This window comes from Xenopus tropicalis, chromosome 3 (assembly GCF_000004195.4).
Source record: "Xenopus tropicalis strain Nigerian chromosome 3, UCB_Xtro_10.0, whole genome shotgun sequence".
NCBI classification, from domain to species: domain Eukaryota; kingdom Metazoa; phylum Chordata; class Amphibia; order Anura; family Pipidae; genus Xenopus; species Xenopus tropicalis.
In genome coordinates this window covers 45,784,347-45,806,164 of record NC_030679.2, presented here as the reverse complement: position 1 = coordinate 45,806,164, position 21,818 = coordinate 45,784,347, and the positions used below count along the sequence as shown (strand labels likewise).

Here is a 21,818-nt window from a genome sequence, read left to right as displayed (position 1 = left end):
ATGGAAATATTCTAGAATAGTGTACCATGTGCACAAATACCTTGCTTGACTTTGTTAGGCAGTATGTATTATAGGCCACAATAAAGAGGAAAGGTAGATTATAATGAGGACAGCTGGATCAACAAAGAGGGCCAAGGTCAAGCCCAGCAATAAGGCAGGTCCCTAATGAACGTATACATGCAAATTAGTTTGGTGCACACAATGAGTTATGCCCATATATTTGAAGGAAAAAAAATATATAAATTTGTATTTACCCATTAGAAAAATAATTTCCTTCTGTAAAGCATTCTCATATAAAGAGAATATATACTTTATTTTTCAGAGTTTGCAAGGGTTACAACAAAAATCCGGGCGAATCATCCAAAATTTCTTCATGAGCAAAAAAGGGTTGAAATTGTCGGCATATCACCATGCAAACGGACTAACTGATATTCCAGGCATATGAGTGGATACAGTAGGTGTATTAAAGGGGAACTCCATGCAAATTTTCCTATCCCATTTTACAATGTATGTTGCATCTCACCGCAATCGATAGAAAAGAATGTGTTCTAGGGAATGACAGCTACAAAGGACTCAAGGTATATTGTAAGCATAAAAGCATGTTTTGATCTGCACGTGCCATACAGACCATACAGACCATAGGAGGCAAGCTACCTGCATTCTGTAAATACGGCACAAGGGTCATACAGTGCTCTTTTTTTTCTGTTCTCTCTCTGTTGCTTTGTGGGGCACTCAGCACCCTGTGGTTTGTGTCATGTCTTGAAACAATGTAACAGAAGCCAGCTGGGTACCAGAGAAGGAAATTGCAAGGCATTATGGGAATGGGAGTGCCTGGCAGAGAGAGCTGGCTTCTGCTACATTGTTTCAAATGTACAGAAAGTAACTAAAATAGGATTCCCAACTGCAAATACATTTATAAAACATTTTATTACAGAACAAAGAGACAATATTTTTCATTATGCAAAGAAAGAAAGAGGTAGTTCAGCTTTTAGGAACTGATAGGGACTGGGGTGACAAGGAGGGCGCCACTAACCAGATGGAGCACTGTTTGTGTCCCTGTGTAGCCTACTAAACCTGTGGGATTACTGCACTGCTAAATTTATTGGCGACTGAACTTTAAAATCAGCTGCAGCTTATATCTAGTATAAATAAATTTAAAGCAACTGGACTTGTTAAGTAATCATTGAAGACGTTTCACTACTCATCCGAGCAGCTTCTTCAGTTGAACTGAAGAAGCTGCTCGGATGAGTAGTGAAACGTCTTCAATGATTACTTAACAAGTCCAGTTGCTTTAAATTTATTTATACTAGATATACCATGATCTGGATGAATGAAAATCTTCATAGACAGCTGCAGCTTATGTGGTGGTGGGAAAACCAGAAAGGTACTGGATCCTGGTATTTGTCTTAATTGTTAGGGATATTGCACCAGGTGCTTTGGGCCTCTTTCTATACAAGTAGGAAGTATACTCCATTCAGCTTGCCTTACACTGTAAAGGTAATGATGCAGTGAATATATCCCAATATACCTATCTGTATCTTTGCTGGGCTGATTTAAGTCTCACAACACATGCAGTGTTCTGACCAGCAAGGTCCTCTCTGGGACACACATTATTGAGTGTTTCCCACTATGCAATGCATTTTCCATTCAAATAGTATGCAACTGCAGGATACAAGGGCCAACAGCTGCTCTCTGCCAGGGTTGTCTCTCCCAGAGAGGCCTAAAGCTGTCACAATACTACATCCTGCAAAATACTGGCCTTCATACCAGTGTATCCCATACTAATCTGTTCAGTTTAATGTATAATAATCAATAATAATCAAAGACATCAATATAATTCTACTTTAGTCAATTCAGATGGTTGGCTTTTTTTGGAAAAAGAAAAGTTCCCAAAGTTTTCCAACAGCAACATTTCATGTTTAGGGTAGCAGTGTATATGTACATTCCAACAATGAGAGACTCCCCAATGATTCTGTATTGAATGTAGCTCTATTGGCTTCTAGAAGTCTCAGATGTTTAAGGATATGTACCAGGTGGCACCCAGGGGTACAGGCTCAGACTGGCAATCTGTGGATTCTGGCAAATGCCAGAGGGGCTGCTGTATGATGCCATAGACACTCACTATTTATTGGGCTGGTGGGGGGCTGTTTGGGCCTGTGTGTGCTAAGAATGCCAGGGTCTATTTTGAATCCTAGTGTGGACCTGTATAGGTACAAACACCAGATACAATCAGTAGTTGACTGCAAAATATTTGATAAACCACAGTGAGTATGAAGTGTCCATAATGTATGTTTTAAAGGAGAAGGAAAGGTTACTAAAGAGTTAATCTCAAGCTGCAGGCATACCTTCAGTTGTCTCAATAGTGCCCTTAAGTCTCCCCATATTTCTCCCATTCAGATGATCGGAAGCCAAACAGGAAGAAAAACCGCTGAGCTGTGTAAAGAAAGTTCCCATAATGCCTCACTCCTGCACCAAGACCCAGACCAAGTGAACATGCTTAGTTAGTTAGACTATGAGTCAGCTTCCTGCTGATTGGCTCAGATCCACATTCCTAAGGGGGGAGTGAGTTCTTAGCATTCTTGAGGGAGGGAGGAACAGGGAAGGAGAGAAAGAGAGAGCTGCGTGTCTCTGGCACATGAATTACAGACACAAGAAATCTTTTAAGAAGCAAACTTCTTAAATACAGATAGGAACCTACAGTCATATGAAAAAGTTTGGGAACCCCTATCAGCCTGCATAATAATTTACTCCACTTTCAACAAAGAAGATAACAATGGTGTGTCTTTCATTTCCCAGGATCATCTGGGGTGTTGGGGTGTTTTCTGAACAAAGATTTTTAGTGAAGCAGTATTTAGTTGTATGAAGTTAAATCAAATGTGAAAAACTGGCTCTAGGGCTGTAAGGCTAGGTCAGGGAATGGGGCCTTTGTTTAAGTTGAGGGTCGGTAATGTTCAAGCATCAGTCAAAAAGTTGAAGTTACCCAGGGGTTGGTTATTCCAACAGGACAATGACCCTAAACACAGTTGGAAATCTACAAAGGCATTTATGCAGAGGGAGAAGTACAATATTCTGAAATGGCCATCGCAGTCCCCTGACTTGAATATCATCGAAAATCTATGGGATGATTTGAAGCAGGCTGTCCATGCTCAGCAGCCATCAAATTTAACTGAACTGGAGAGATTTTGTATGGACAAATGGTCAAACATACCATCATCCAGACACTCATCAAAGGTGTCTAGAGGCTGTCACGGCTCAACTAGGTATTGAGATGTAATATCTCTGTTGGGGTGCCCAAATTTATGTACCTGTCTAATTTTATGATGCATATTGCATATGTTCTGTTAATCCAATAAACTTGATATCACTGCTAAAATACTACTGTTTCCATAAGGAATGTTATATATTAAAAGGAAGTTGCTACTTTGAAAGCTCAGCCAATGATAAACAAAACTCCAAAGAATTAAGAGGGGTTCCCAAACTTTTTGTAAATAGATAAGTGGGGAAGCAGAACTGGTAAATGACATGCTAGGTTTAGCACCCTTGCACTTAGTTCATGTGCATGCCATACTAGCATGCAGTAAGCGTGAGATTCACTGGGTGCAATCAGTTGCATGTCAGAAAGTAGAATGGGACTATTTCAGGCTTTGCCCTGTGTAGCGCAAGTCATAACAAAAGCCCTAGATATTTCCTAAATACAACAATAGACAAACAGTATGTTCAGGACCTGCGCCTATTAATAGCACTCGTGTTGAACAAGGGGGTGCACCTCTTGGCTGCCAGATTACAGGACATATATTTATATTTTATACAATCCCTCTTTCTAAAGGTCTGAAGATTTACTGCACAACTATATGTGGCGACAAACATGTTATTGCCCCCTTGTATATTTTATGATTGGCGCTTTTTTTTTTTTTAGACACCAACTTACAAAAGGACCATTCATGGATTGTGAGAAACCAACTTGAAGTCTCGAGGGAGAGAGCTGTACCTACAGGGAAATCATTGGTACAGTGCCCTCTCCTGGCAACTTGTAACTGCTACAACTAGAATTTACTAGGAAACCCGTCTAAATTTTATTTTACAGACAAAATATTTTTCAAAGACATCTAAAGGCCCCAGTACATAACCCTCTGGATAAAGCAGAAGTATAAACATTAATTACATTTTGTGGACAGAAAGAACATCTAGAATGCACCTGAGTCCCCTCAGGTGCATTGGCAGACAGGCCTAAAACTTGCTATACAAGTTCAGATACTATTGTTTATTCCTCATATTCTGTAAAATCTATCAGATTGTTCTGGAAGTTGATTGTCTAGACCCAGAAATTTCAGATTTGTATGTGCATACGGATTCAAAAACAACTGCAGAAACTAGGTTAGACATACAATGGGTCATTTACTGTTGCCCCATATGCAAGTGTAGAGAACTGAAGGGTGAAAAGGTACAGCACTTAGTGCCCATGCACAGGGAAATGGGTCTGCTCTGAACCTTGCACTGGATTAAATCTAATGTCTAGTGCAAGTTAAGGTGGCCTGATGGGCTGATTTCAGCTGCTGATATCTGTCCTTTAGACCAATTTGGCAGCTTGTCGACACCTTACCAATGAAGGTGTAAATGATGGGCATTCTTCTGGCTCTTTCTTCCATAAAAAGAAATGTGCTCCACACTCAGTAGGGACAGCAGTACAAGTGAGTTCATTGCTCATTATTGGATTTTGTTCTAGTTCCTGATTTTATTCTGATGTAAAATTCCCCAAACAAAACACCAATAAAACAATGGCACTGTAGTAGATAAAAATGACCATATATGGTCTTTACAGACCAGTATAACAACAGGACTACCATCAGTCAGTAGCGCCATACCTCCCAGGGCCACCCAATTGATAACCAATACCAGTAGGAAAACCATTTGCACTGAAGCAGACACTGTAAATGTAACACACTCACATGCAGTTACAGGAGAAAAATGTTCAATTGCATGTAAACCATAAATGTGAAGATTACTGACACACAGGTAAGTTAAAAAGTGGTATATTCAACATTTATTAGCAAGTATGATCTTGATGAAGCATTTAGTAGAACAAACACATTTAGAATACATGTCATTGAGTTAGAAATGTCCTTATATGTGAGTCTTTTGCAGATGGGGCTTTAAAAGGTGCAAGGATAGGTAAAAAAGACAAATTGGTCAGTACAAAAAAAATAAAAATGCATGGTTTTACTTTATACATAAAATCAAACTGTTTTTTTTTAGTTAAAGGGGTCGTTTACTGTTGCATTAACTTTTAGTATAATGTAGAGAGTAATCTGCATCAACCTGAAATTGGTCTTTTTTTTGTTGTTTTTGGATGATTTGGTTTTTGTTTAGCAGCTCAACAGATTGAAATTTCAGCAGCTATCTGGTTACTAGGGTACAATTTCCCTTAGTAACCAGGCAGTGGTTTAAATCAACCTGGGAGATGAATAGGAGAGAGCCGGAATAGTTAGACAAGTAATAAAAAGTATGAAATTGTAGTCTTACAAAGCAATACCTGCCCAGGTTATTGACCCCCATTTGAAGGCTAGAAAGAGGCAGAAAAGAAAGACAAATAAACAAAAACTTTAAAGAATAAAGGCTGAAAAATTGCTAGGAATAGGGCACTCATACTAAATTAAATTTAAGGTTAATTACTTCTTTAAATATATAAGCCACCTGAAGCAGCATGGGCTTTACCTGTATAGACATTACTCCACTTGAGCATGTCACATAATGGCCGCTAGCTAAGTTCCACTCCACCCATGGTCATTGCTTATTCCATTAGTGTCTAATCAGTGTTTGTAAAGGGCAAGCGAGATTGCATTAAAAAATGACCACCCGTGTGTTAGGCAGCCACTGTGTGCTTGCTATAAGGACAGTGAGAATCCATAACCAGTATATTATGAATTAGGGTAGCTAGCCAACTCATTACAGATCAGGGGTGCTTAGAAATCATTCTTATAGTTTACACTGGTGCATTATGCCAAGATGCATGCTTAAATAAAGAAAAGTTCTTCTGTATATGCACAAAATGTTGGGATGCTGAAATGAATTCCAAGCCAACGCACTGGTGACTTTGTAATGGGATTGTGTGTCCCTGGCACAGGAAAGGACCATTGAAATAAATTATTGGCTCTCATGACAGTTTCCGACAGAGCATTTCACATTGGATTTTTAAATTTTAAAAACATATTCATTTAACTTTATATATTATTGCAATAAAAAAAAATACACAAAAAACAGGTGCCAGAAGTAAACATAATAAGGAGGTGGTTCTGTAGGCAAGGAAGGTCTTTAAGCTACATATTTTATATGTATATATATATAAAAACATTTGTTTTTCATAAACAAAATAAAAACATCTCTTAGCACATAGGTAAAAAGAAAGAAACCAACATTCTCAATAGGGATTTCCACAGACGTGTCCTTCCTAAGAGGCCAATAAAGTCCTTAAGGCCTGTGGCAGCAAGGGAAGGTGATACAATACCTGTGGGACAAGGCACTAAAAATATACATTCCTATATTGAAAGATGTGACTTTATACATTACTATTGAATCTTTAACTCCCAAACTCGGAGAAACTCCCAAGCGCGCTGAATAGCAGCCCTTTTGAGCAGGGAAGTTATATGGCTGTAAATGTGCAAAACATGTAAACTGATCCATCTTAGTTAGCAGTTCAATTCCAGGGCCCCACTGGGGCTATAAGCGCGTTGGCTCCTCTTCACTATCGCTGCAATTGCCACAGCAGTCCTGATTGAAGAAGGAAGAAAGTGATAATGAGTAAGACAGAAGGGGGCGGGAAGCAGATCAAACAGGTTACCATAACCGATAATCTACAACAATTAGAGCTGTCACTGGCTGGGAACATTAGAAACCATGAGAGAGCCGTGAGAGGTCTATTCACAGGAAAGGTCACTAAAGGGGACGTGCTGGTGTCAGCACTCTATGCCCTCACATAAGTCTCTCGCTCATTCTGCTCAGAACCGAAGGAAGGCCGGAGCTGCACTTTATTATAACGATCCAGGAGAAAAAAAATACTTTCCTGTGGTTAAAAGTAACATTTGCTCTATTCCATGTGGGAGAATCAAAGTCTGCTGCAGCAGAGAGTGGCGCAGTGTCTGATACTGTTTGTGTAGGACGCGCGTCAGGTGGCGGCTTTCTTATTAAGGTTCTAGTCATCAGTACATAATTGTGTTCTTAGGAAAACCATTATAGCATGATGTGATAGAAATTGACACAAAACACAAATGTGTTTCCTCTGGATGAAAGAAATTTGGTTTTGGTCAGGTTGTGGTAGAGGGCGCCATTTCCCCATGCAATGCCCGAGTGTGTTCTGTTGCCATGTGGTACCCAAGACTTTATTTGCACAGTTGTAATATTTTCCAATATACTGTGACATTTAGAAAGACTGGAAGGTTGTTTCTTCCTTGTTCTTTTTATTTACTTATCTTCCCGAGCCTATCATAGTGCAGGAGAAGCAATACTCGTTAGGCACTGACAGTGCTTGTCTGTGTGTAACACTGAAGGAAATGCTCTATTTAGATAAAGGTCAACCACATTTTTACAAAGATGCAGACAAACTGTACTGTATTTCTGCTTAGTAACACCTGCCTAGCCACAGGCAAGTATATCACAATAAATTCAAACCAAACCCTTTATATAAAATTTATGCTCCATTCAATTAGGTTTCCAGACTTCCAAGGTTAAAGCCTACCTTTGCTGGCAATTCGTTCAAAAGATTTACAGACATGTGAATGCAGGCCATATCAAATAAGCATTCACATTTCAATCTCCCCCTGACTGGCCTTCAGACTACTTCTAGGTCCCCCTAGAAACCACAATTTCTCCCATATAATATTTAGATTTTCTTTTATCCATTTTTTTTAAAGCAATGCCAAAGTGTTAAAAATTAATAGGTTCTATGTTCTACCACTCAGTAGAACACGCACTAAAAGCAGCAGAGGAAACTCTCCACTGATTTGATAACAGCATTGCAGTAAAGGCTCCAGGCATCAACGAAAGAAGCCCAGTCACAGCCTCTTAGCATCAATCTTGCTTCATATCACCTGCACAGACTCATTTGTTTTCAAATGGTTTACTGGGGTGTCAGGGGGTTTGTGAATCATTGTTAAAAGTGGTATTCCTGTCTATTACAGTCTTGCACCAACCCAAGCTCAACATATATGAAGAATCCCTGTCCATAGCAAGAATGCCCTGTCTGTCCATCCACTTTGAACACAGCAGATCAATAAAAAGCATTAAGGACCTGTGTTTGAAGTGTGTAAGATTTTTGGGCAATCCACCTCAATGCAGGTGTTAACTGATCCAAACCTCCAATATGGGCCTGTACCCAAGAGAGCAAGCATAAACACTGAATGCATTGGACAGACTAAAATCAAACAACTTCTGCATTGCCATCTGATGAGAAGCACAAAAATCCACCACACAATTAAGGCAAATGCAAACGCCTCTGTGTGTAAGAGTCCTTAAAAAAACAATTTTTTTTTCCTCTATTCCCAGCCAAATTGATTAAAAAGGTCCCACTGACATACAATATACCTGTACATTTTAATGAGGTATTTCTATTGAACAAACTGAATTTGGCTTTGCTCCCATGCCCTTCTTATAGTCTTTCCAGTTCATACTGTTCTTTTTAAATGACCAATGGAAAGATTCTACATACACTGAAAAGGCTTTTTGTGTAACAAACCAAAATCTGATATTATGCATGGGCAGAAAAGCAGGGAAAGAACAGAAAAACATTTTACCTGACACATCTGAGATGTGCAACTCTGCAGTTAAAATCCCCAGAACTTAAGGGTTCCTCTCACAATGATGCTCCACCCTGGAGGCAGCTGAGCATACACAAAGATTAGCTGTTAAGATGGCAAATTTGCAAAGACTGAGGCAAAGCACTGCACTGCTGGGAGGATGTAAGGTACCAGTGGGATATTGGGCTGGGCAGTGAGGATACTGACAGGATGCGGGGAAATGAGCAGCCCTCATTAGAACAGATGCACTTATTGCTGTGTAAGGGCAGCTTTGGTAGATGACATGAGATGTTTGGCGGTATTAAAATGGGACTACAGAAAATAGATCTCTGCAAACCTAGAGTACCAGTTTTACTGGAAATTTGGGGTTGCACAAAACTAATGTAGCAAAACACTAGGCTAGACATTAAACTATTTTCCCAGGATTTCCCTTCTTGAGGTTGACATTCATAGCTACATTAAAACACCAGAAAAATGTATATGAATTACTTTGTTTTTGCCCCCTTCTCACTGGTGCCTCAATGTATTGGGCAGTGCTGCATACAGAGGGGTAGCAAGGGAAGCCCTGTGCAAAGCCAGAGGCTACAAGGTGCTGGGAAGAGATGTAATTACAGGTTCCCTTTGCAGCAACGTACTCTTTAACTTGCACCTAATTTATTAATCACACTCAAGGTGCAAAGCTTAGTCTGAACTAACCTTTGCCATTGGCATAAGTGCTCCATGTATCTCTATAGTAATTTTGTACTTGCACCAGTAGCAGTGGTTAATAACCCCTACAAAGAGTGCAATTAAATTGTGCAATAGTACTTTACAAAGCATGTTCAGGATAAGCTGTCTTTTTTTCTTGCTGAGAAGCTATATGATCATTGTTTTACCATAGAAAACAGCAAATAATGAATCTAAAATTCAAGAGAGATTAAAATATATGAGCGGCTTAGTTATTAGTTTTACTTAAACCAAGATACATTGGCTTTAATGGTATACATTCCTTTCATAACTACCCCTTTTTATAATGCCATTTATTACTTATACAGTCTTTAAAAGTGTTCTCCTACTTTATGTGACATTAGAGAAGTGGCACACAGGGCCCAGCAGAAAACAGTGGAGGACCTGCCCCATCTGCATCCCTCCTAAAACTATAGATAAAAAAGTGCACTATTGATGTACAAAGAACAGTGATGGGTGGTCCTGGGAGCCAAAATAGGTCATTTGGCACAAGTCAGAAAATTCCAACAAGTCTTTACAGGTCAACAGTTTGATCTGATCATTGGACTTAAGGCCAAATAATCAGATCTTTTTGATTGTAAGATCTTTTGAAAAAGGGCCCACTTGTTCCCTGTATACTATACTCTATTTATTGCACATCTCTATAGGATATGTTAGTTCTTTATAAATACATGTAAATAATAATCAGCCTTAACTGGAATTCTTTTAGACGAAAGCCCTTTATTATTACCTGTCTGCTAAAGAAACGCTGAAGTAGTCCCTTTTTGGGTTGTGGGGATGGTAGCCCCCTCCAATCCAGGTCAGGTGGTATGCTTCCATCTGTGGGCAGTGCGCTTAGCTCCCAAAAACAGTCTGTATCCACCATCTAAACAAGGCATATATAGATATAGATTCACTGTACACTGACTGAGCAATGATTCCATCCTCCCATGCATGTCTCTTACACACCTCATTCTGCCAGGGAATGCAGATATTGCCTGTGGCAAATTTTCGGTAGAAGTCATTGTCTGTCTGCTCCAGATCAACGCCCTTTACTGTAGAGAACTGCTCTATATCCAAGACATCCTTACAGTAAATAGCTTGAGGCTGAAAATAGATTTCAGATGTTATTACAAATATGACTTTCAGTTGTGCATTAAATATTAACAGTTGACTGTATAATTATTAATGAATTTGTCTATAGCCCCCTGACCCCTTAATTGCCATGAAATAAGCTCTAGGCAAACAATATACTTACTACCCTATAGTATTTGCACGGAGAGATGTGGTATGTAACTTACATCAGGTTTGAAGGGGGGCTCCAGTATCCCAGCTTCAAGACGCTTAAAGTTTATCTGCTTAAAGAGGGGATGCTCCTTCACCTCCTGAGCGCCTCTTCCATGGCACCCTAGGCGCTCACTGGGGTCTTTCAAAAGTAACTGTAGTAAGAAGCAAAATATTCAACTCAGAGTTAAAGAAAAGCAAGCAAAGCTGATTCCCAACTACAGGTATAATAGCTTTTAGCAGGAACTACATTACCTCAGAAATGCCAATTTCTTGTGTCCGACTAAAATGAATGAATTCTACACATCTGACTGATTTGCTCTTTCTCTGTATGGGTTTAGGTATACAGGCAGTTTTCTGAAAATACCCATGCTGCCTCCTATTCACTTCAATGGAAACATTTCTTTACAGTACCCAAAAAATGCCCTGGTGAGAATTTTCCATTACTGGTGCTGTGAGCCATTGACCTAATAATAAAAGGTACTTTGGAGTTTATAACTAGCACCAATTCCTGCTTGTAGCAAAGCAATGCTTCTGGGGTGGCTACAATTTTTTGTAAACCTTAAAATGGTAGTAAATAACCCCAGACGAATCAATGTAAACTTGCTCAAAAAGCTCTTCTACTCTGCTATCATGAATTTGCAGGAACACCCCTACTTTTCTGTCTGGCCAACCACCCCATGGTTAAATTACTGATTTCTCTGCCCAGTGCTCTCTCTCACAAACTTGTTGGATTAAACCATCTGACAGGAGGAACAGAAAGAGCAGCAAGAGAGCCAGGAGACGTTTCCTCCATCAGTAACTAAATGGGGGGTAAGATTCCTATGGCAAATTTGAATTAAGATGTCTCAAAAAAAGTAAAGAATCCCCATTTATGTTTGGTACAAGTAGATATTCCAAAGCATTCAAATGTAATAACTAAATCTTTCTACTCCATAGTAACAAAATGGAGTTAGAGCTTTTTAAAAAGTTTCAAAAAATAGAATTAAATTTTGAGTTGTGGAAATTATGGGAACAAACATTTAGCAAAGATTGACTGTTTGCTAGTTGAGGGTACAAAGACATATTTCCCCATCTGAAATTCTTTAGGATCTTTCACATTCTCAATATATTCTAAACCTGAATTTATTACTGCATCCAATCACAGTGCAGTGCATCTTGAATGTTCCTTTCAGGTACAGGTAGCTGCTGTTTGTATGTAGCCTTGGACTTTGCAGAATTCAACAATTGAAAAACCCCAGGGTTGCTGGCTGGTCACTTTCCAGCTGTCACACAGGGAAGACACATGATTGGTTTTCCAGCTGCCGTGGTGCGTCCCCCATTTATAACTCTTGTTAGTTTTGACAGATTTAAAAGTGTGGTGCCACTTACAGAATTCTGTGCTCTCCTATGGAGACTCGCAGCCAAACTCAAAAAAATCCCATTCTGACCGCAAAATCATTGTGTTGTTTAGAAAATCACGTATTGCTTATTAAATCATATCTACCTATGCTCTCATCAAGAGGTATCCAATACATTATAAACACTTTTTTTTAATTTTTAGATGGTTAAATACTTCTTATAGGTATGTTGTTTTATGTGTGGGCAGAGGTAAATTTGCAATATTGCTTAGAAATGTACTCAGAATGCTCCGTGTTGGTCTCATCTGACCACACTGCAACGGGGTCACTCTCTCTTTGCTTGCTGACTAACTCTGACACGGTTCTTTCTGAGCAATGGCTTCTCCTGTGCCACCCTAATTTACAGGCCACTGTACAAAATTTGGGATATGGTTGACCCATACATATAGAAAAGTGGCAGCATCATGCTGTGGGGGACATCAGCAGCAGCCAGAACTGGGCATCTTAAAACACAAGGAAAAATGCATAATGCAAAAAACAGGTAAAATACTGCAAAAGAAGCAGTTTTATAGCTGACTGAAACAAAGTCTGGGGAGGCAGCTCCTATTCAGCAGGACAATTATATGAAACACAAGTTGCTTCAAACATTGGAGTCATCCAACTAACTTGGGGCAAATCACTCTGGAAGTATAGGCCAATATCCCTCCTGAACTGTATGAAACCTGCTATGCACTTAACCCAATAGGCCTGTGGGTGTAATTGTAGCCAAAGGTAGATCTGCCAAGTATGGACTTTTTGTTTGATGAACTTTTGTATTTTGCACCTTCAAAGTGTCAAGTATTTTGAGTGAATGGAAAGAAATTCTAATAAAATCAATTTTAATTCTAGGTTACAAGACAAGAAAAGAATACTGCAAAGGCACGGTATTTGCCTGACAACCATTAGAGGAAATCTAACAAAATTCCAGCCATACAAACGTTAAAAGAGAGCACAGAAATTCTACGGAAGATATTTTGTCTCATGCCAAACAGGAAATTATAGACTGGCTGTTTTCTCCTGTCTAAACTTCTATTCATTTGCTGGCAGCACTGAGCTTACAATACTGGGTGATTTTCTCTACTTACTGCCATTGTGTATCAAAGATAGAACACATCCATGCCAACAAAAACTTGCAGATAAGAAGAAAACAGCAATTACTGATGCAAAGTATTAAGGAACCAGGTACCTCTCCATCAAACCGCCATGAAATACACCAAAGAGCTCAAAACCGTCCCTTGATTATGATCAGTTTGCATTTTCTTTTAACTTTACACATACGGCCCTGTAGTTAGTGTAGTGGGTTAAAACCCAAGGAAAAGTGAATCACGTTAGTTGCCCTGTAGATCATGCACTGCTTACTCAGAAATTCTCTTGGCGTGCTAAAAATGGTTTTACACAATTATAACTGTTACAACGTATATAAAAATGAAGCAGTTTAAAGCCATAGCTACAAATGCGCAACTGGACTGCATTCATTCACACGGATGAGACTACATGGTGGCTGCTTTGCCTGTGATTGTCACTCTTCCTTCTTTACTGAAAACCACCGGAAACCTCAATGCTGCCAATAACGGAGATGGATAATGCACCGTGATGCTTAATATAAGGAGTGGGTGCATATAGACATACACAGAAACAAGAGAAACAACATGCTACATGCTGGGAAACAGCAGCAACTGTGAAGAAACCTTGTAATGTTACTGATCCAAAATGTTGGGCAGCTGTAGACGTAGGGGCTGTTGGATATCATCAAACGATAAAGAGAAAATGACATTACTTCTGCCATAGAAGCTGAATCTACAGTGGAGATATAAGAACTCTTAAAGAGCACTTATAATAAAATTGCTTTCCCCGCCAGAGGTGCCGGCTCTCCGCTTGGGGAAACAATCGTTTTTAAGAAATAATACAGCCCCCGCCAGCACTTGGCCACCTGCCCCGGGTGGGAGTTCCCGGTGCAAGAGGCCATCTTACCATCTGGCTCATTATATGCATTTGTGTGACATAGGAGTGGTGGATTAGCCCGCATCTGTGGTTGGGGAAGTAATTTGAGGGTGATCGGTGCCTTTTAAATGTTGAGGAGCAGTGGTGGCTTTTACCTGGTACAGAATCCAAACACATAAAAGGTGCATTACACACACACATTACATTTTTCTAAACAGACTCATTTTTGGAAGAGTAGTTTTTTTTTTACGTTAGCTCTAAGGAACGCACTCACCATTTTGCATAAAGATTGGGCATCAGGTGAAAACTTTGCAGAATACTCTTCTTGCCCTTCCTTTACCAGCCTCTCAACCTCTTCCCGTTTTATCTTTCTTTTTCTTTGCTGGAAAGGGGATTGGCCCTCAATCATCTCATATAGCAGACACCCAAGTGCCCACCAATCTGGGCTGAAGGTGTATCTCTCATTTCTCACCACCTCTGGAGCTGTATAAGGAAAAGAAATAGGTCTCAGTGTTCACACTGCTTGGTTATTATTATTGTGGCTCGTGTTAAGGCACACTCACCCATATATCCAACAGTCCCTACTCTTCCCTTAATAGTTTGATCTTCTGGAATATGTACTGCAAGTCCAAGATCTGAGATTCTTATATGTCCTGTTTAAGACATTGAGAACATTTTAATATCAGTTGAAGTGACAGAATGGACCAAGTAGCATGAAAATGGTGTAACAGTGTCACACCACAGGCACATATATTAAAGTGAACCATACATCACATCACTTAATGGAACAAACACATTTGTCTTTTGCTTTAGAGACAGTAACAGGAAAGGCCACCAAGAAAGAACAGCTACATTATTAGAAAGTTCTTCTCTCTCTCTCACCACTAATAGGATAGTTATGAGCATGTTAGGTCTTTTACTGAGTGTTACAACTCACTGTGACAAATGCACTACTCTGCCCTGCTAAAAGGACCACTCAATAAATCTAATGATTAGCAAGTGTCATATTAACAAGAAATGTATTCAGACGTATATCTAAAAGTTTGCAAAAATAATTATTTTACAATAATACAAGCAGTTATGTGAGGGGGAAATAGGAGTTAATCTAAACTGTCAGTCTGTAAAACCCCCTGAAGAATGAACAATTCCTTATCTGTAACCCTGAAACATTGGTTGCAGCAAGGAGAAGGGAGAAACTCTTTTATAAAGATCTCTAATCAAACTCTTCTATGAGGTGGTAAGCACATAAAATGGATTTGATTCACCATTGGTCCAAGTGAAAGTGCACTGAGAAGACTACTGTCCAGACAAATGTCTAAAAGCATTGGTACGCTCTTTGATAGGCTATTGTTACTCAAGATGCTTTCCAGGCTACTGCCATTTAAGTTAAAGGGTGGTAGGGGTGCAAGATTTTTAATATTTTGTTCCCCTACTCTCAGACCTACGCCCATTTGTACCACTGCTTTTAGGGGATAAGGAAGGTTGTGGTCAGTAAAAATGGGGGCTGGTAAGCAAAAGGAAATAAGTTACAGATTCACTTCTTACCACTTCCAGCAGGCAAATAAAAAATAAAGGAAAAGTGTTAAAAAATAAAAAAACAACAATAATTCTCACAAAGTGTTGCTTACACACAGATGAGAATACATACCGTCATCATCGAGCAAAATATTTTCTGGCTTGAGATCTCTGTTCATAAAGAAAATAGAAACCAAATTCTTACTTTTTTCTCCCGTGCATTTTCATTAACATAAATAAATATATATGTATGGGATCAGTTATCCGGAAAGTCGTTATCCAGAAAGCTCTTAATTATGGGAAGGCCACTGCCATAAGACTTCATTTTAATCAAATAATTCACATTTTTCAAAATTATTTCCTTTTGCTCTGTTATAATAACCTGTACCTTGTATTTGATTCTAACTAAGATATCATTAATACGTTTTGGAGGCAAAACAATCCTATTGTGTTTATTTAATGTTTAAATCATTTTTTGGTAGACTTAAGGTATGGAGATCCAAATTATGGAAAACTCCAGGTCCTGAACATTCTGGAAAACAGTATCAGTCCTGATTCCCCAGTCCTGTGTTCAGGAGTGACCCAGCTTGCTCTCCCTATATCTTAAGAACCTCATTTGGGATAGCAGCGCTAGGGTAGCAGCGCACAAGTGAATCCTTCCAAAGTGAATAATTCACAAGTGAACTGGAAAAGGAGTTTAACAAGGAGTTCAACAAGAGGAGCAACAGGAGGAACAACTAGGGAAGCAACAGCAGAAGACCAGCCAGCCTCAGTCCATTTGAATCAAGACCCAGTTTACTTGCATAATGTCATTGCTCTTATTAGTTTTATCTTTCATGTTTGTGCTTCCAAAGGTAACTTCTTCCTTTCACCCCCCAGCTGACTGTCCCTACTCCATAACAATATCTCCCTCTCTCCTCCATTCTACACACTGCTGCTCTTACAATCTTTATACATTTTTGAAAAATCTAGCACCTCCAACCAATACCTCACAAAAGCATAACGATTTTAAATCATTCTCACACCTCCTCTCCCTCTCCTTACTGCTACTACTGGCCGCAGGTGATATCTCTCCCAATCCTGGTCCCTGCCGTATACCCATTTCCTATCGCCCACGCAATGCTTCTCCTCTGGTAAAACTCACAAACCGCTAACCTGTCTAACATTATTCACATTCCCACTCTCTCCTCTTCCTATCTCCCCTTCTCTTGTGCCCTTCTCAATACCCGCTCTGTAACTAACAAAGCCGCTTTTATTCATGATCTGTTTTGCTCCAAGTCTTTTCACCTTTTTGCCATAACAGAGACCTGGCTCTCTCAGAATGATAATGCTATTGAGGCAGCCTACTAGCTGCTTGCTGGATCCTATGCCCTCGTCCCTACTAAAACAGTGCGCCCCTGCCCTTACTCCAGCTCTTACCCACATATTCAATTCCTCTCTGGCTTCTGGTACTTTTCCCTCTCTCTTCAAACAAGCATGTGTCAAACCCATTCTTAAAAAGGCTACACTGGACCCGTCCTGCCTTTCTAACTACCGTCCTGTCTCTCTCCTGCCCCTAGCCTCTAAACTCCTGGAACGTCTTGTCTTTTCTCGGTTAACTAACTTCCTCTGCACCCATAATCTGCTGGACCCTATGCAGTCTGGTTTTCGGCCTGCGCACTCCACTGAGACGGCCTTATGTAGAGTGGCAAATGATCTCCAGACTGCCAAGGCCAAAGGACGCTACTCGGTTCTCATTCTCCTAGACCTTTCCTCTGCTTTTGATACTGTCGACCATTCTATCCTTATGCAAATTCTCCATTCTCTGGGTATCCGGGATCAAGCTGCATCCTGGTTCTCTTCCTATCTCTCTAACCGCTCCTTCTCTGTCGCTCTTACTAACAAATCCTCTACCCCGGTTCCGCTTAGTGTGGGGGTGCCTCAGGGCTCTGTGCTTGGTCCCCTGCTGTTCTCCCTGTACACTCTCTCTCTAGGAGACCTTATTTCTTCTTTTGGTCTTAAATACCACCTATATGCAGATGACATCCAGATATATTTAGACACCCCTGCACTAACTGCTGATGTCCAAACCCTGATTGGTAACTGCCTCCTGGCTATCTCCTCCTGGATGAACCGACACCAGCTCAAACTTAACCTAGCTAAAACAGAGCTCATGGTCTTCCCGCCCAAACCTGGCCCTCCTCCTCCTTTCACCATTACTATTGATGGCATGACCATCAACCCTGTAAATTCTGCACGCTGCCTTGGGGTTATCTTTGACCAGTCTCTCTCCTTCTCTAACCATATTAATAACACTGCCAAAACCTGCCGCTTTTTCCTCCGCAATATTGCCAAGATACGCCCCTTTCTTTCACAAGCAACAGCTAAAACACTAATCTATGCCCTTATCCTTTCCCGCTTAGATTACTGCAATCTCCTACTAACCGGCCTCCCAGACTCCCACCTCTCTCCCCTGCAATCAATCTTAAACTCTGCTGCCAGGATCCTCCTGCTCTCTCCTAAGAGGGATCCTGCTCAGCCTCAATTAAGCTCACTAACATGGCTGCCTGTTAAGCAAAGGATAGCTTACAAAATCCTTCAAAGCCCTTCACTCCTCTGCTCCTCACTACATTTCTTCACTGGTCTCCCTACATGTTCCTGGTCGTCTCCTCCGCTCCTCTCAGAGCCTCCGTCTCTTTACACCATCCACACCCACTGCGCTCTCTCGTCTTAAACCTTTCTATCTCGCTGCTCCTTACCTCTGGAACTCTATCCCTGAATCCCTCCGTAAGGAAAACTCACCCACTCTCTTTAAGAAAAAACTCAGCTATTACCTTCTGGAGCACTAAAACATTATTTTGCCCAGTCCTGCGCTTAAGGGCAAATGCCCATACCTGATGCACTCTTACCTTCCAGTTTGTGCCTGTATGTTACCCAACCACTCAGATTGTAAGCTCTACGGGGCAGGGACCTCCTTCCTACTGTGTCTCATACCACATGGCACTAATATATATATATATATACATATATGTATTTATTGTATTTATTTATTATATCACTTGTCCTCCCTGTGTGTAATTTTGTATTCTGTAAGACTGTACAGCGCTGCGTACCCTTGTGGCGCTTTATAAATAAAGTTATACATACATACATACAAAACAGGTCCCACATCTGTAAATAACTAGCTAAGTGGAAAGCCTCTGTCTGCATTTTACTGGTTCTTTTAAAGGACCAGTAACCCAAAGAAGTAAAAATGCCCTATAAGCATGTACCTAACTTTTACTAAGGGGCAGATTCAGCAAAAACTGAAAATTAGAGCTTGCCACATTCACCCACTTCCTATTCATTCCTATAGGTTTTTAGAAGTGCAATATATTTAGTTTTTCTTTCTGGAAGATTTTTTTTGGGTGCAGGCTATATATTTGCATTATCTAGGGCAAGGGACACACAATGCATTTTCTTTGCTGGAGTTATGCTACCTAATGAAAATGCATTCACTGCAGCCCTGCAACTGCACTGATGGGCATGGCATTGGCATATATAGTCCAAAAAGACTTGCTGAAGAAAAACCAATGTTCATTGATGACCGCAACAAACCTGTAAACTATCCTTTCTTGATGTAGATGCTCAAGGCCACAGCAGATTTCTGCTGCATAGAATATCGCTCTCCCCTCATCGAATCCAGCATCTCCCATATGGTAAATGTGGAATTTCAGATCTCCTCCATTCATCAGGGTTAGTACCAGGCAGAGAGCATCTTTAGTTTCATAGGCGTAGGCTAAGCTAACCTGCAGGGGTGAAAGGAAAGTAAAAGTCTTTTAGCTGCAAAACCTTTCTCTGAATAGCTTCCTGAAAACTATGAGCTTGCAGCATATGAAGCCCACAAGCTCTCAGAAGTGATCATTGTATGAGATTATACAGACCTACTTCTCAGTACTAACTGTTTGTTGTTTCAGTGGTACAACCAATAAACATTTTTCTTTCTGACAAAGCAAACAAGTAGATTTTTCAAATTCGCAACATTGCTAAACTATGCTGCAACTTTAAATGAAAGGATGACATTGGGCCAGCTGGTGGTGACTACAATGACTGTTATGCTATACTGGACTGGCTCAGCAAAAAGACCTTAAATGGAAAAAAAAATATTTATTTAATTTTAAAATGATTTCCTTTTTTTATTTATTATCATGAGTACCTGCTTTGTGGAGATATATATATATATATAAATAAAACTGCCAGAACTAATTTCGTGTTTGCTGTCTAGCTGACTGACACAAGTATTACTCAAGTTAGCCTGGAATAGCTTTCTGCTATGTACATAATGACTACAGGATTAAATGGAATACTATTTAGTTGTTCACAAAGCCCAGTATTAAGGATATAGCAGATCCACCCTCTACTCCTATTTCCTCTTATCTATTCCAGCCTGTCAAATCTTTATTTTAATGCGCATGCTGATCCTAAATGATACACCTTTCTTCCCTCACAAATTTCAATAATGAGTGGCAGAAAAAAAACAGAAAAGTAGAAAAATATGAAAACATAAAAAGACAACACTTTGGCCATCAGGGAAAACATGATATTTTGCTCATAATTCCACTGCTCATTGCCATGTAAAACACAGCATGCTTAATATGTTAAGAAGCTAAGTAAAAAGTGTGGATAGAGTGTGGATTGTCTAGAAAATGTGTAGTTAATGAAATTGTGTCAGATGTGTCAGTTCTTGCATAACTACAACAGTTTCCTTTTAACTTTACTCTGGTTTATAAGACTTGAGCCCCTTTCTTGCCATATACTACAATGTTACCTCACATAACCTCGATATTTTGGCTTTATATATGTGCCCCTACTTGCACTGCCTAAATACATGTGTGTCAAATTTATTGTGCTGAAATGCTCATTTCACAATATATTGTAGCAGCAATTATTAAACTATCTAGTTATGAATTTATCTAGAACAGGAGATTAAGGCAACAATGGGTTGGGACCCAAAAGCGGGTTAGTAAAACAAGGTGCATAATTAATTCTAACCTGGTTCTATAATTTTATTCTCTGAAAAAGGGTTTTTTTATATGTGCAAACCACATTTTACATATGTTAACTACTTTGGAAAAGGAAATGTGGGTAAGAGGTGGAGCCTCAGCATGGAAGAGATTTAAGACAGTATGTTTCATATCCTGTTCTAAAAATCTAAGAATTACATATGTGAAACCACTGCACAAGATTAGACAAAGAGAATTTTCTTTTTGCATCTTATTAAACTAAATCTTAAAAAATATATAACACAGATCCTGAGAAAAACCCTGCAAATCCCAGGATTCCCCACACAGACACAGGATGCTGCAGTTCTGTAGCTGGAGGCAAATTCTTTTTAAATTGATTCTCTGCATCTAAATTGTTGTAAAATGATACCTAAACATTTCACCAGTTGTGTGGAAAGCCGAGAGTTACATGACCCTTAAGGAGCCAATGACAATGGAACCTAAGATGTGCTATGTTTCTAGGCTCACTTTTGATTTATGCTTGTCTGTATGTTTCACACGACTGATAGACATTGAAAGGGTTAAATTAATTTCCCTAACCCCATGGTAGCAAAGAAAGGCTTAAGTCCTTTAAAGTGCACCTGCTGAGGTTTAACATTACTGTTCAAACAAATATTGTGCAGAATAGTCTAATGTTGTGAGTTTGCACAGATCAAATACTACTGCACTAGTGCAACTGAAATAAATCAGCATTTATTTTCATTCTACCACACTGGTAGAGTAGAAAAGACACTGTACTGAGATGGAGTACAAATTGTGCTTGGTAAAAATGCTGTAATGTAAATCAGAGGGTTTATAGCTCTAGAACTGCTCAGAGATTCTAGTGTTACAGCACTGTGCCTAGCAAGAGGTCAGTTGGCTAAGGGCATAACTATATGTAAGCCTTAGGTCACACAAGGGCCCATAACCTTGTAATGCGAATGCACGCAAGAGTATGCAATTTTGTAGGATGCTGCAAAATCTGATCAGCCATGCTCCAATGTAAAATCTGGTTAGATAATTTTGGTTGGTTTCTTGTTTTTGTCCATTTAAATTCACTGTTAGCATTTATCTATGGGAAACAACAGTTTATCAGACTTGTCAGGTAAAAAAATGCAACATGTGGCATTACCTTTCAACAGTCATGTCAGATGGCAAATCATTCATCTAGTTTAAAGATCAGATTCTAACAGCAGTTCGTTTTTTTT

At 39.7% G+C, this 21,818-nt stretch overlaps 1 protein-coding gene across 1 annotated transcript in view; it reads right to left on the bottom strand.

The window, feature by feature from the left end:
* Nucleotides 1-5,014: 5,014 nt before the first annotated feature.
* Nucleotides 5,015-21,818, bottom strand: part of grk6 (G protein-coupled receptor kinase 6) — a 33,142-nt gene continuing 16,338 nt past the window's right edge. The window contains exons 9-16 of the mRNA XM_002936942.5: nt 19,187-19,377; nt 15,744-15,781; nt 14,659-14,748; nt 14,370-14,578; nt 10,793-10,930; nt 10,461-10,598; nt 10,243-10,377; nt 5,015-6,765 (exon numbers count right to left, since the gene is read on the bottom strand). Coding sequence (XP_002936988.1) covers nt 6,715-6,765; nt 10,243-10,377; nt 10,461-10,598; nt 10,793-10,930; nt 14,370-14,578; nt 14,659-14,748; nt 15,744-15,781; nt 19,187-19,377 — 990 coding nt within the window. The 3' untranslated portion in view covers nt 5,015-6,714. The remainder of the gene's footprint in view (nt 6,766-10,242; nt 10,378-10,460; nt 10,599-10,792; nt 10,931-14,369; nt 14,579-14,658; nt 14,749-15,743; nt 15,782-19,186; nt 19,378-21,818) is intronic.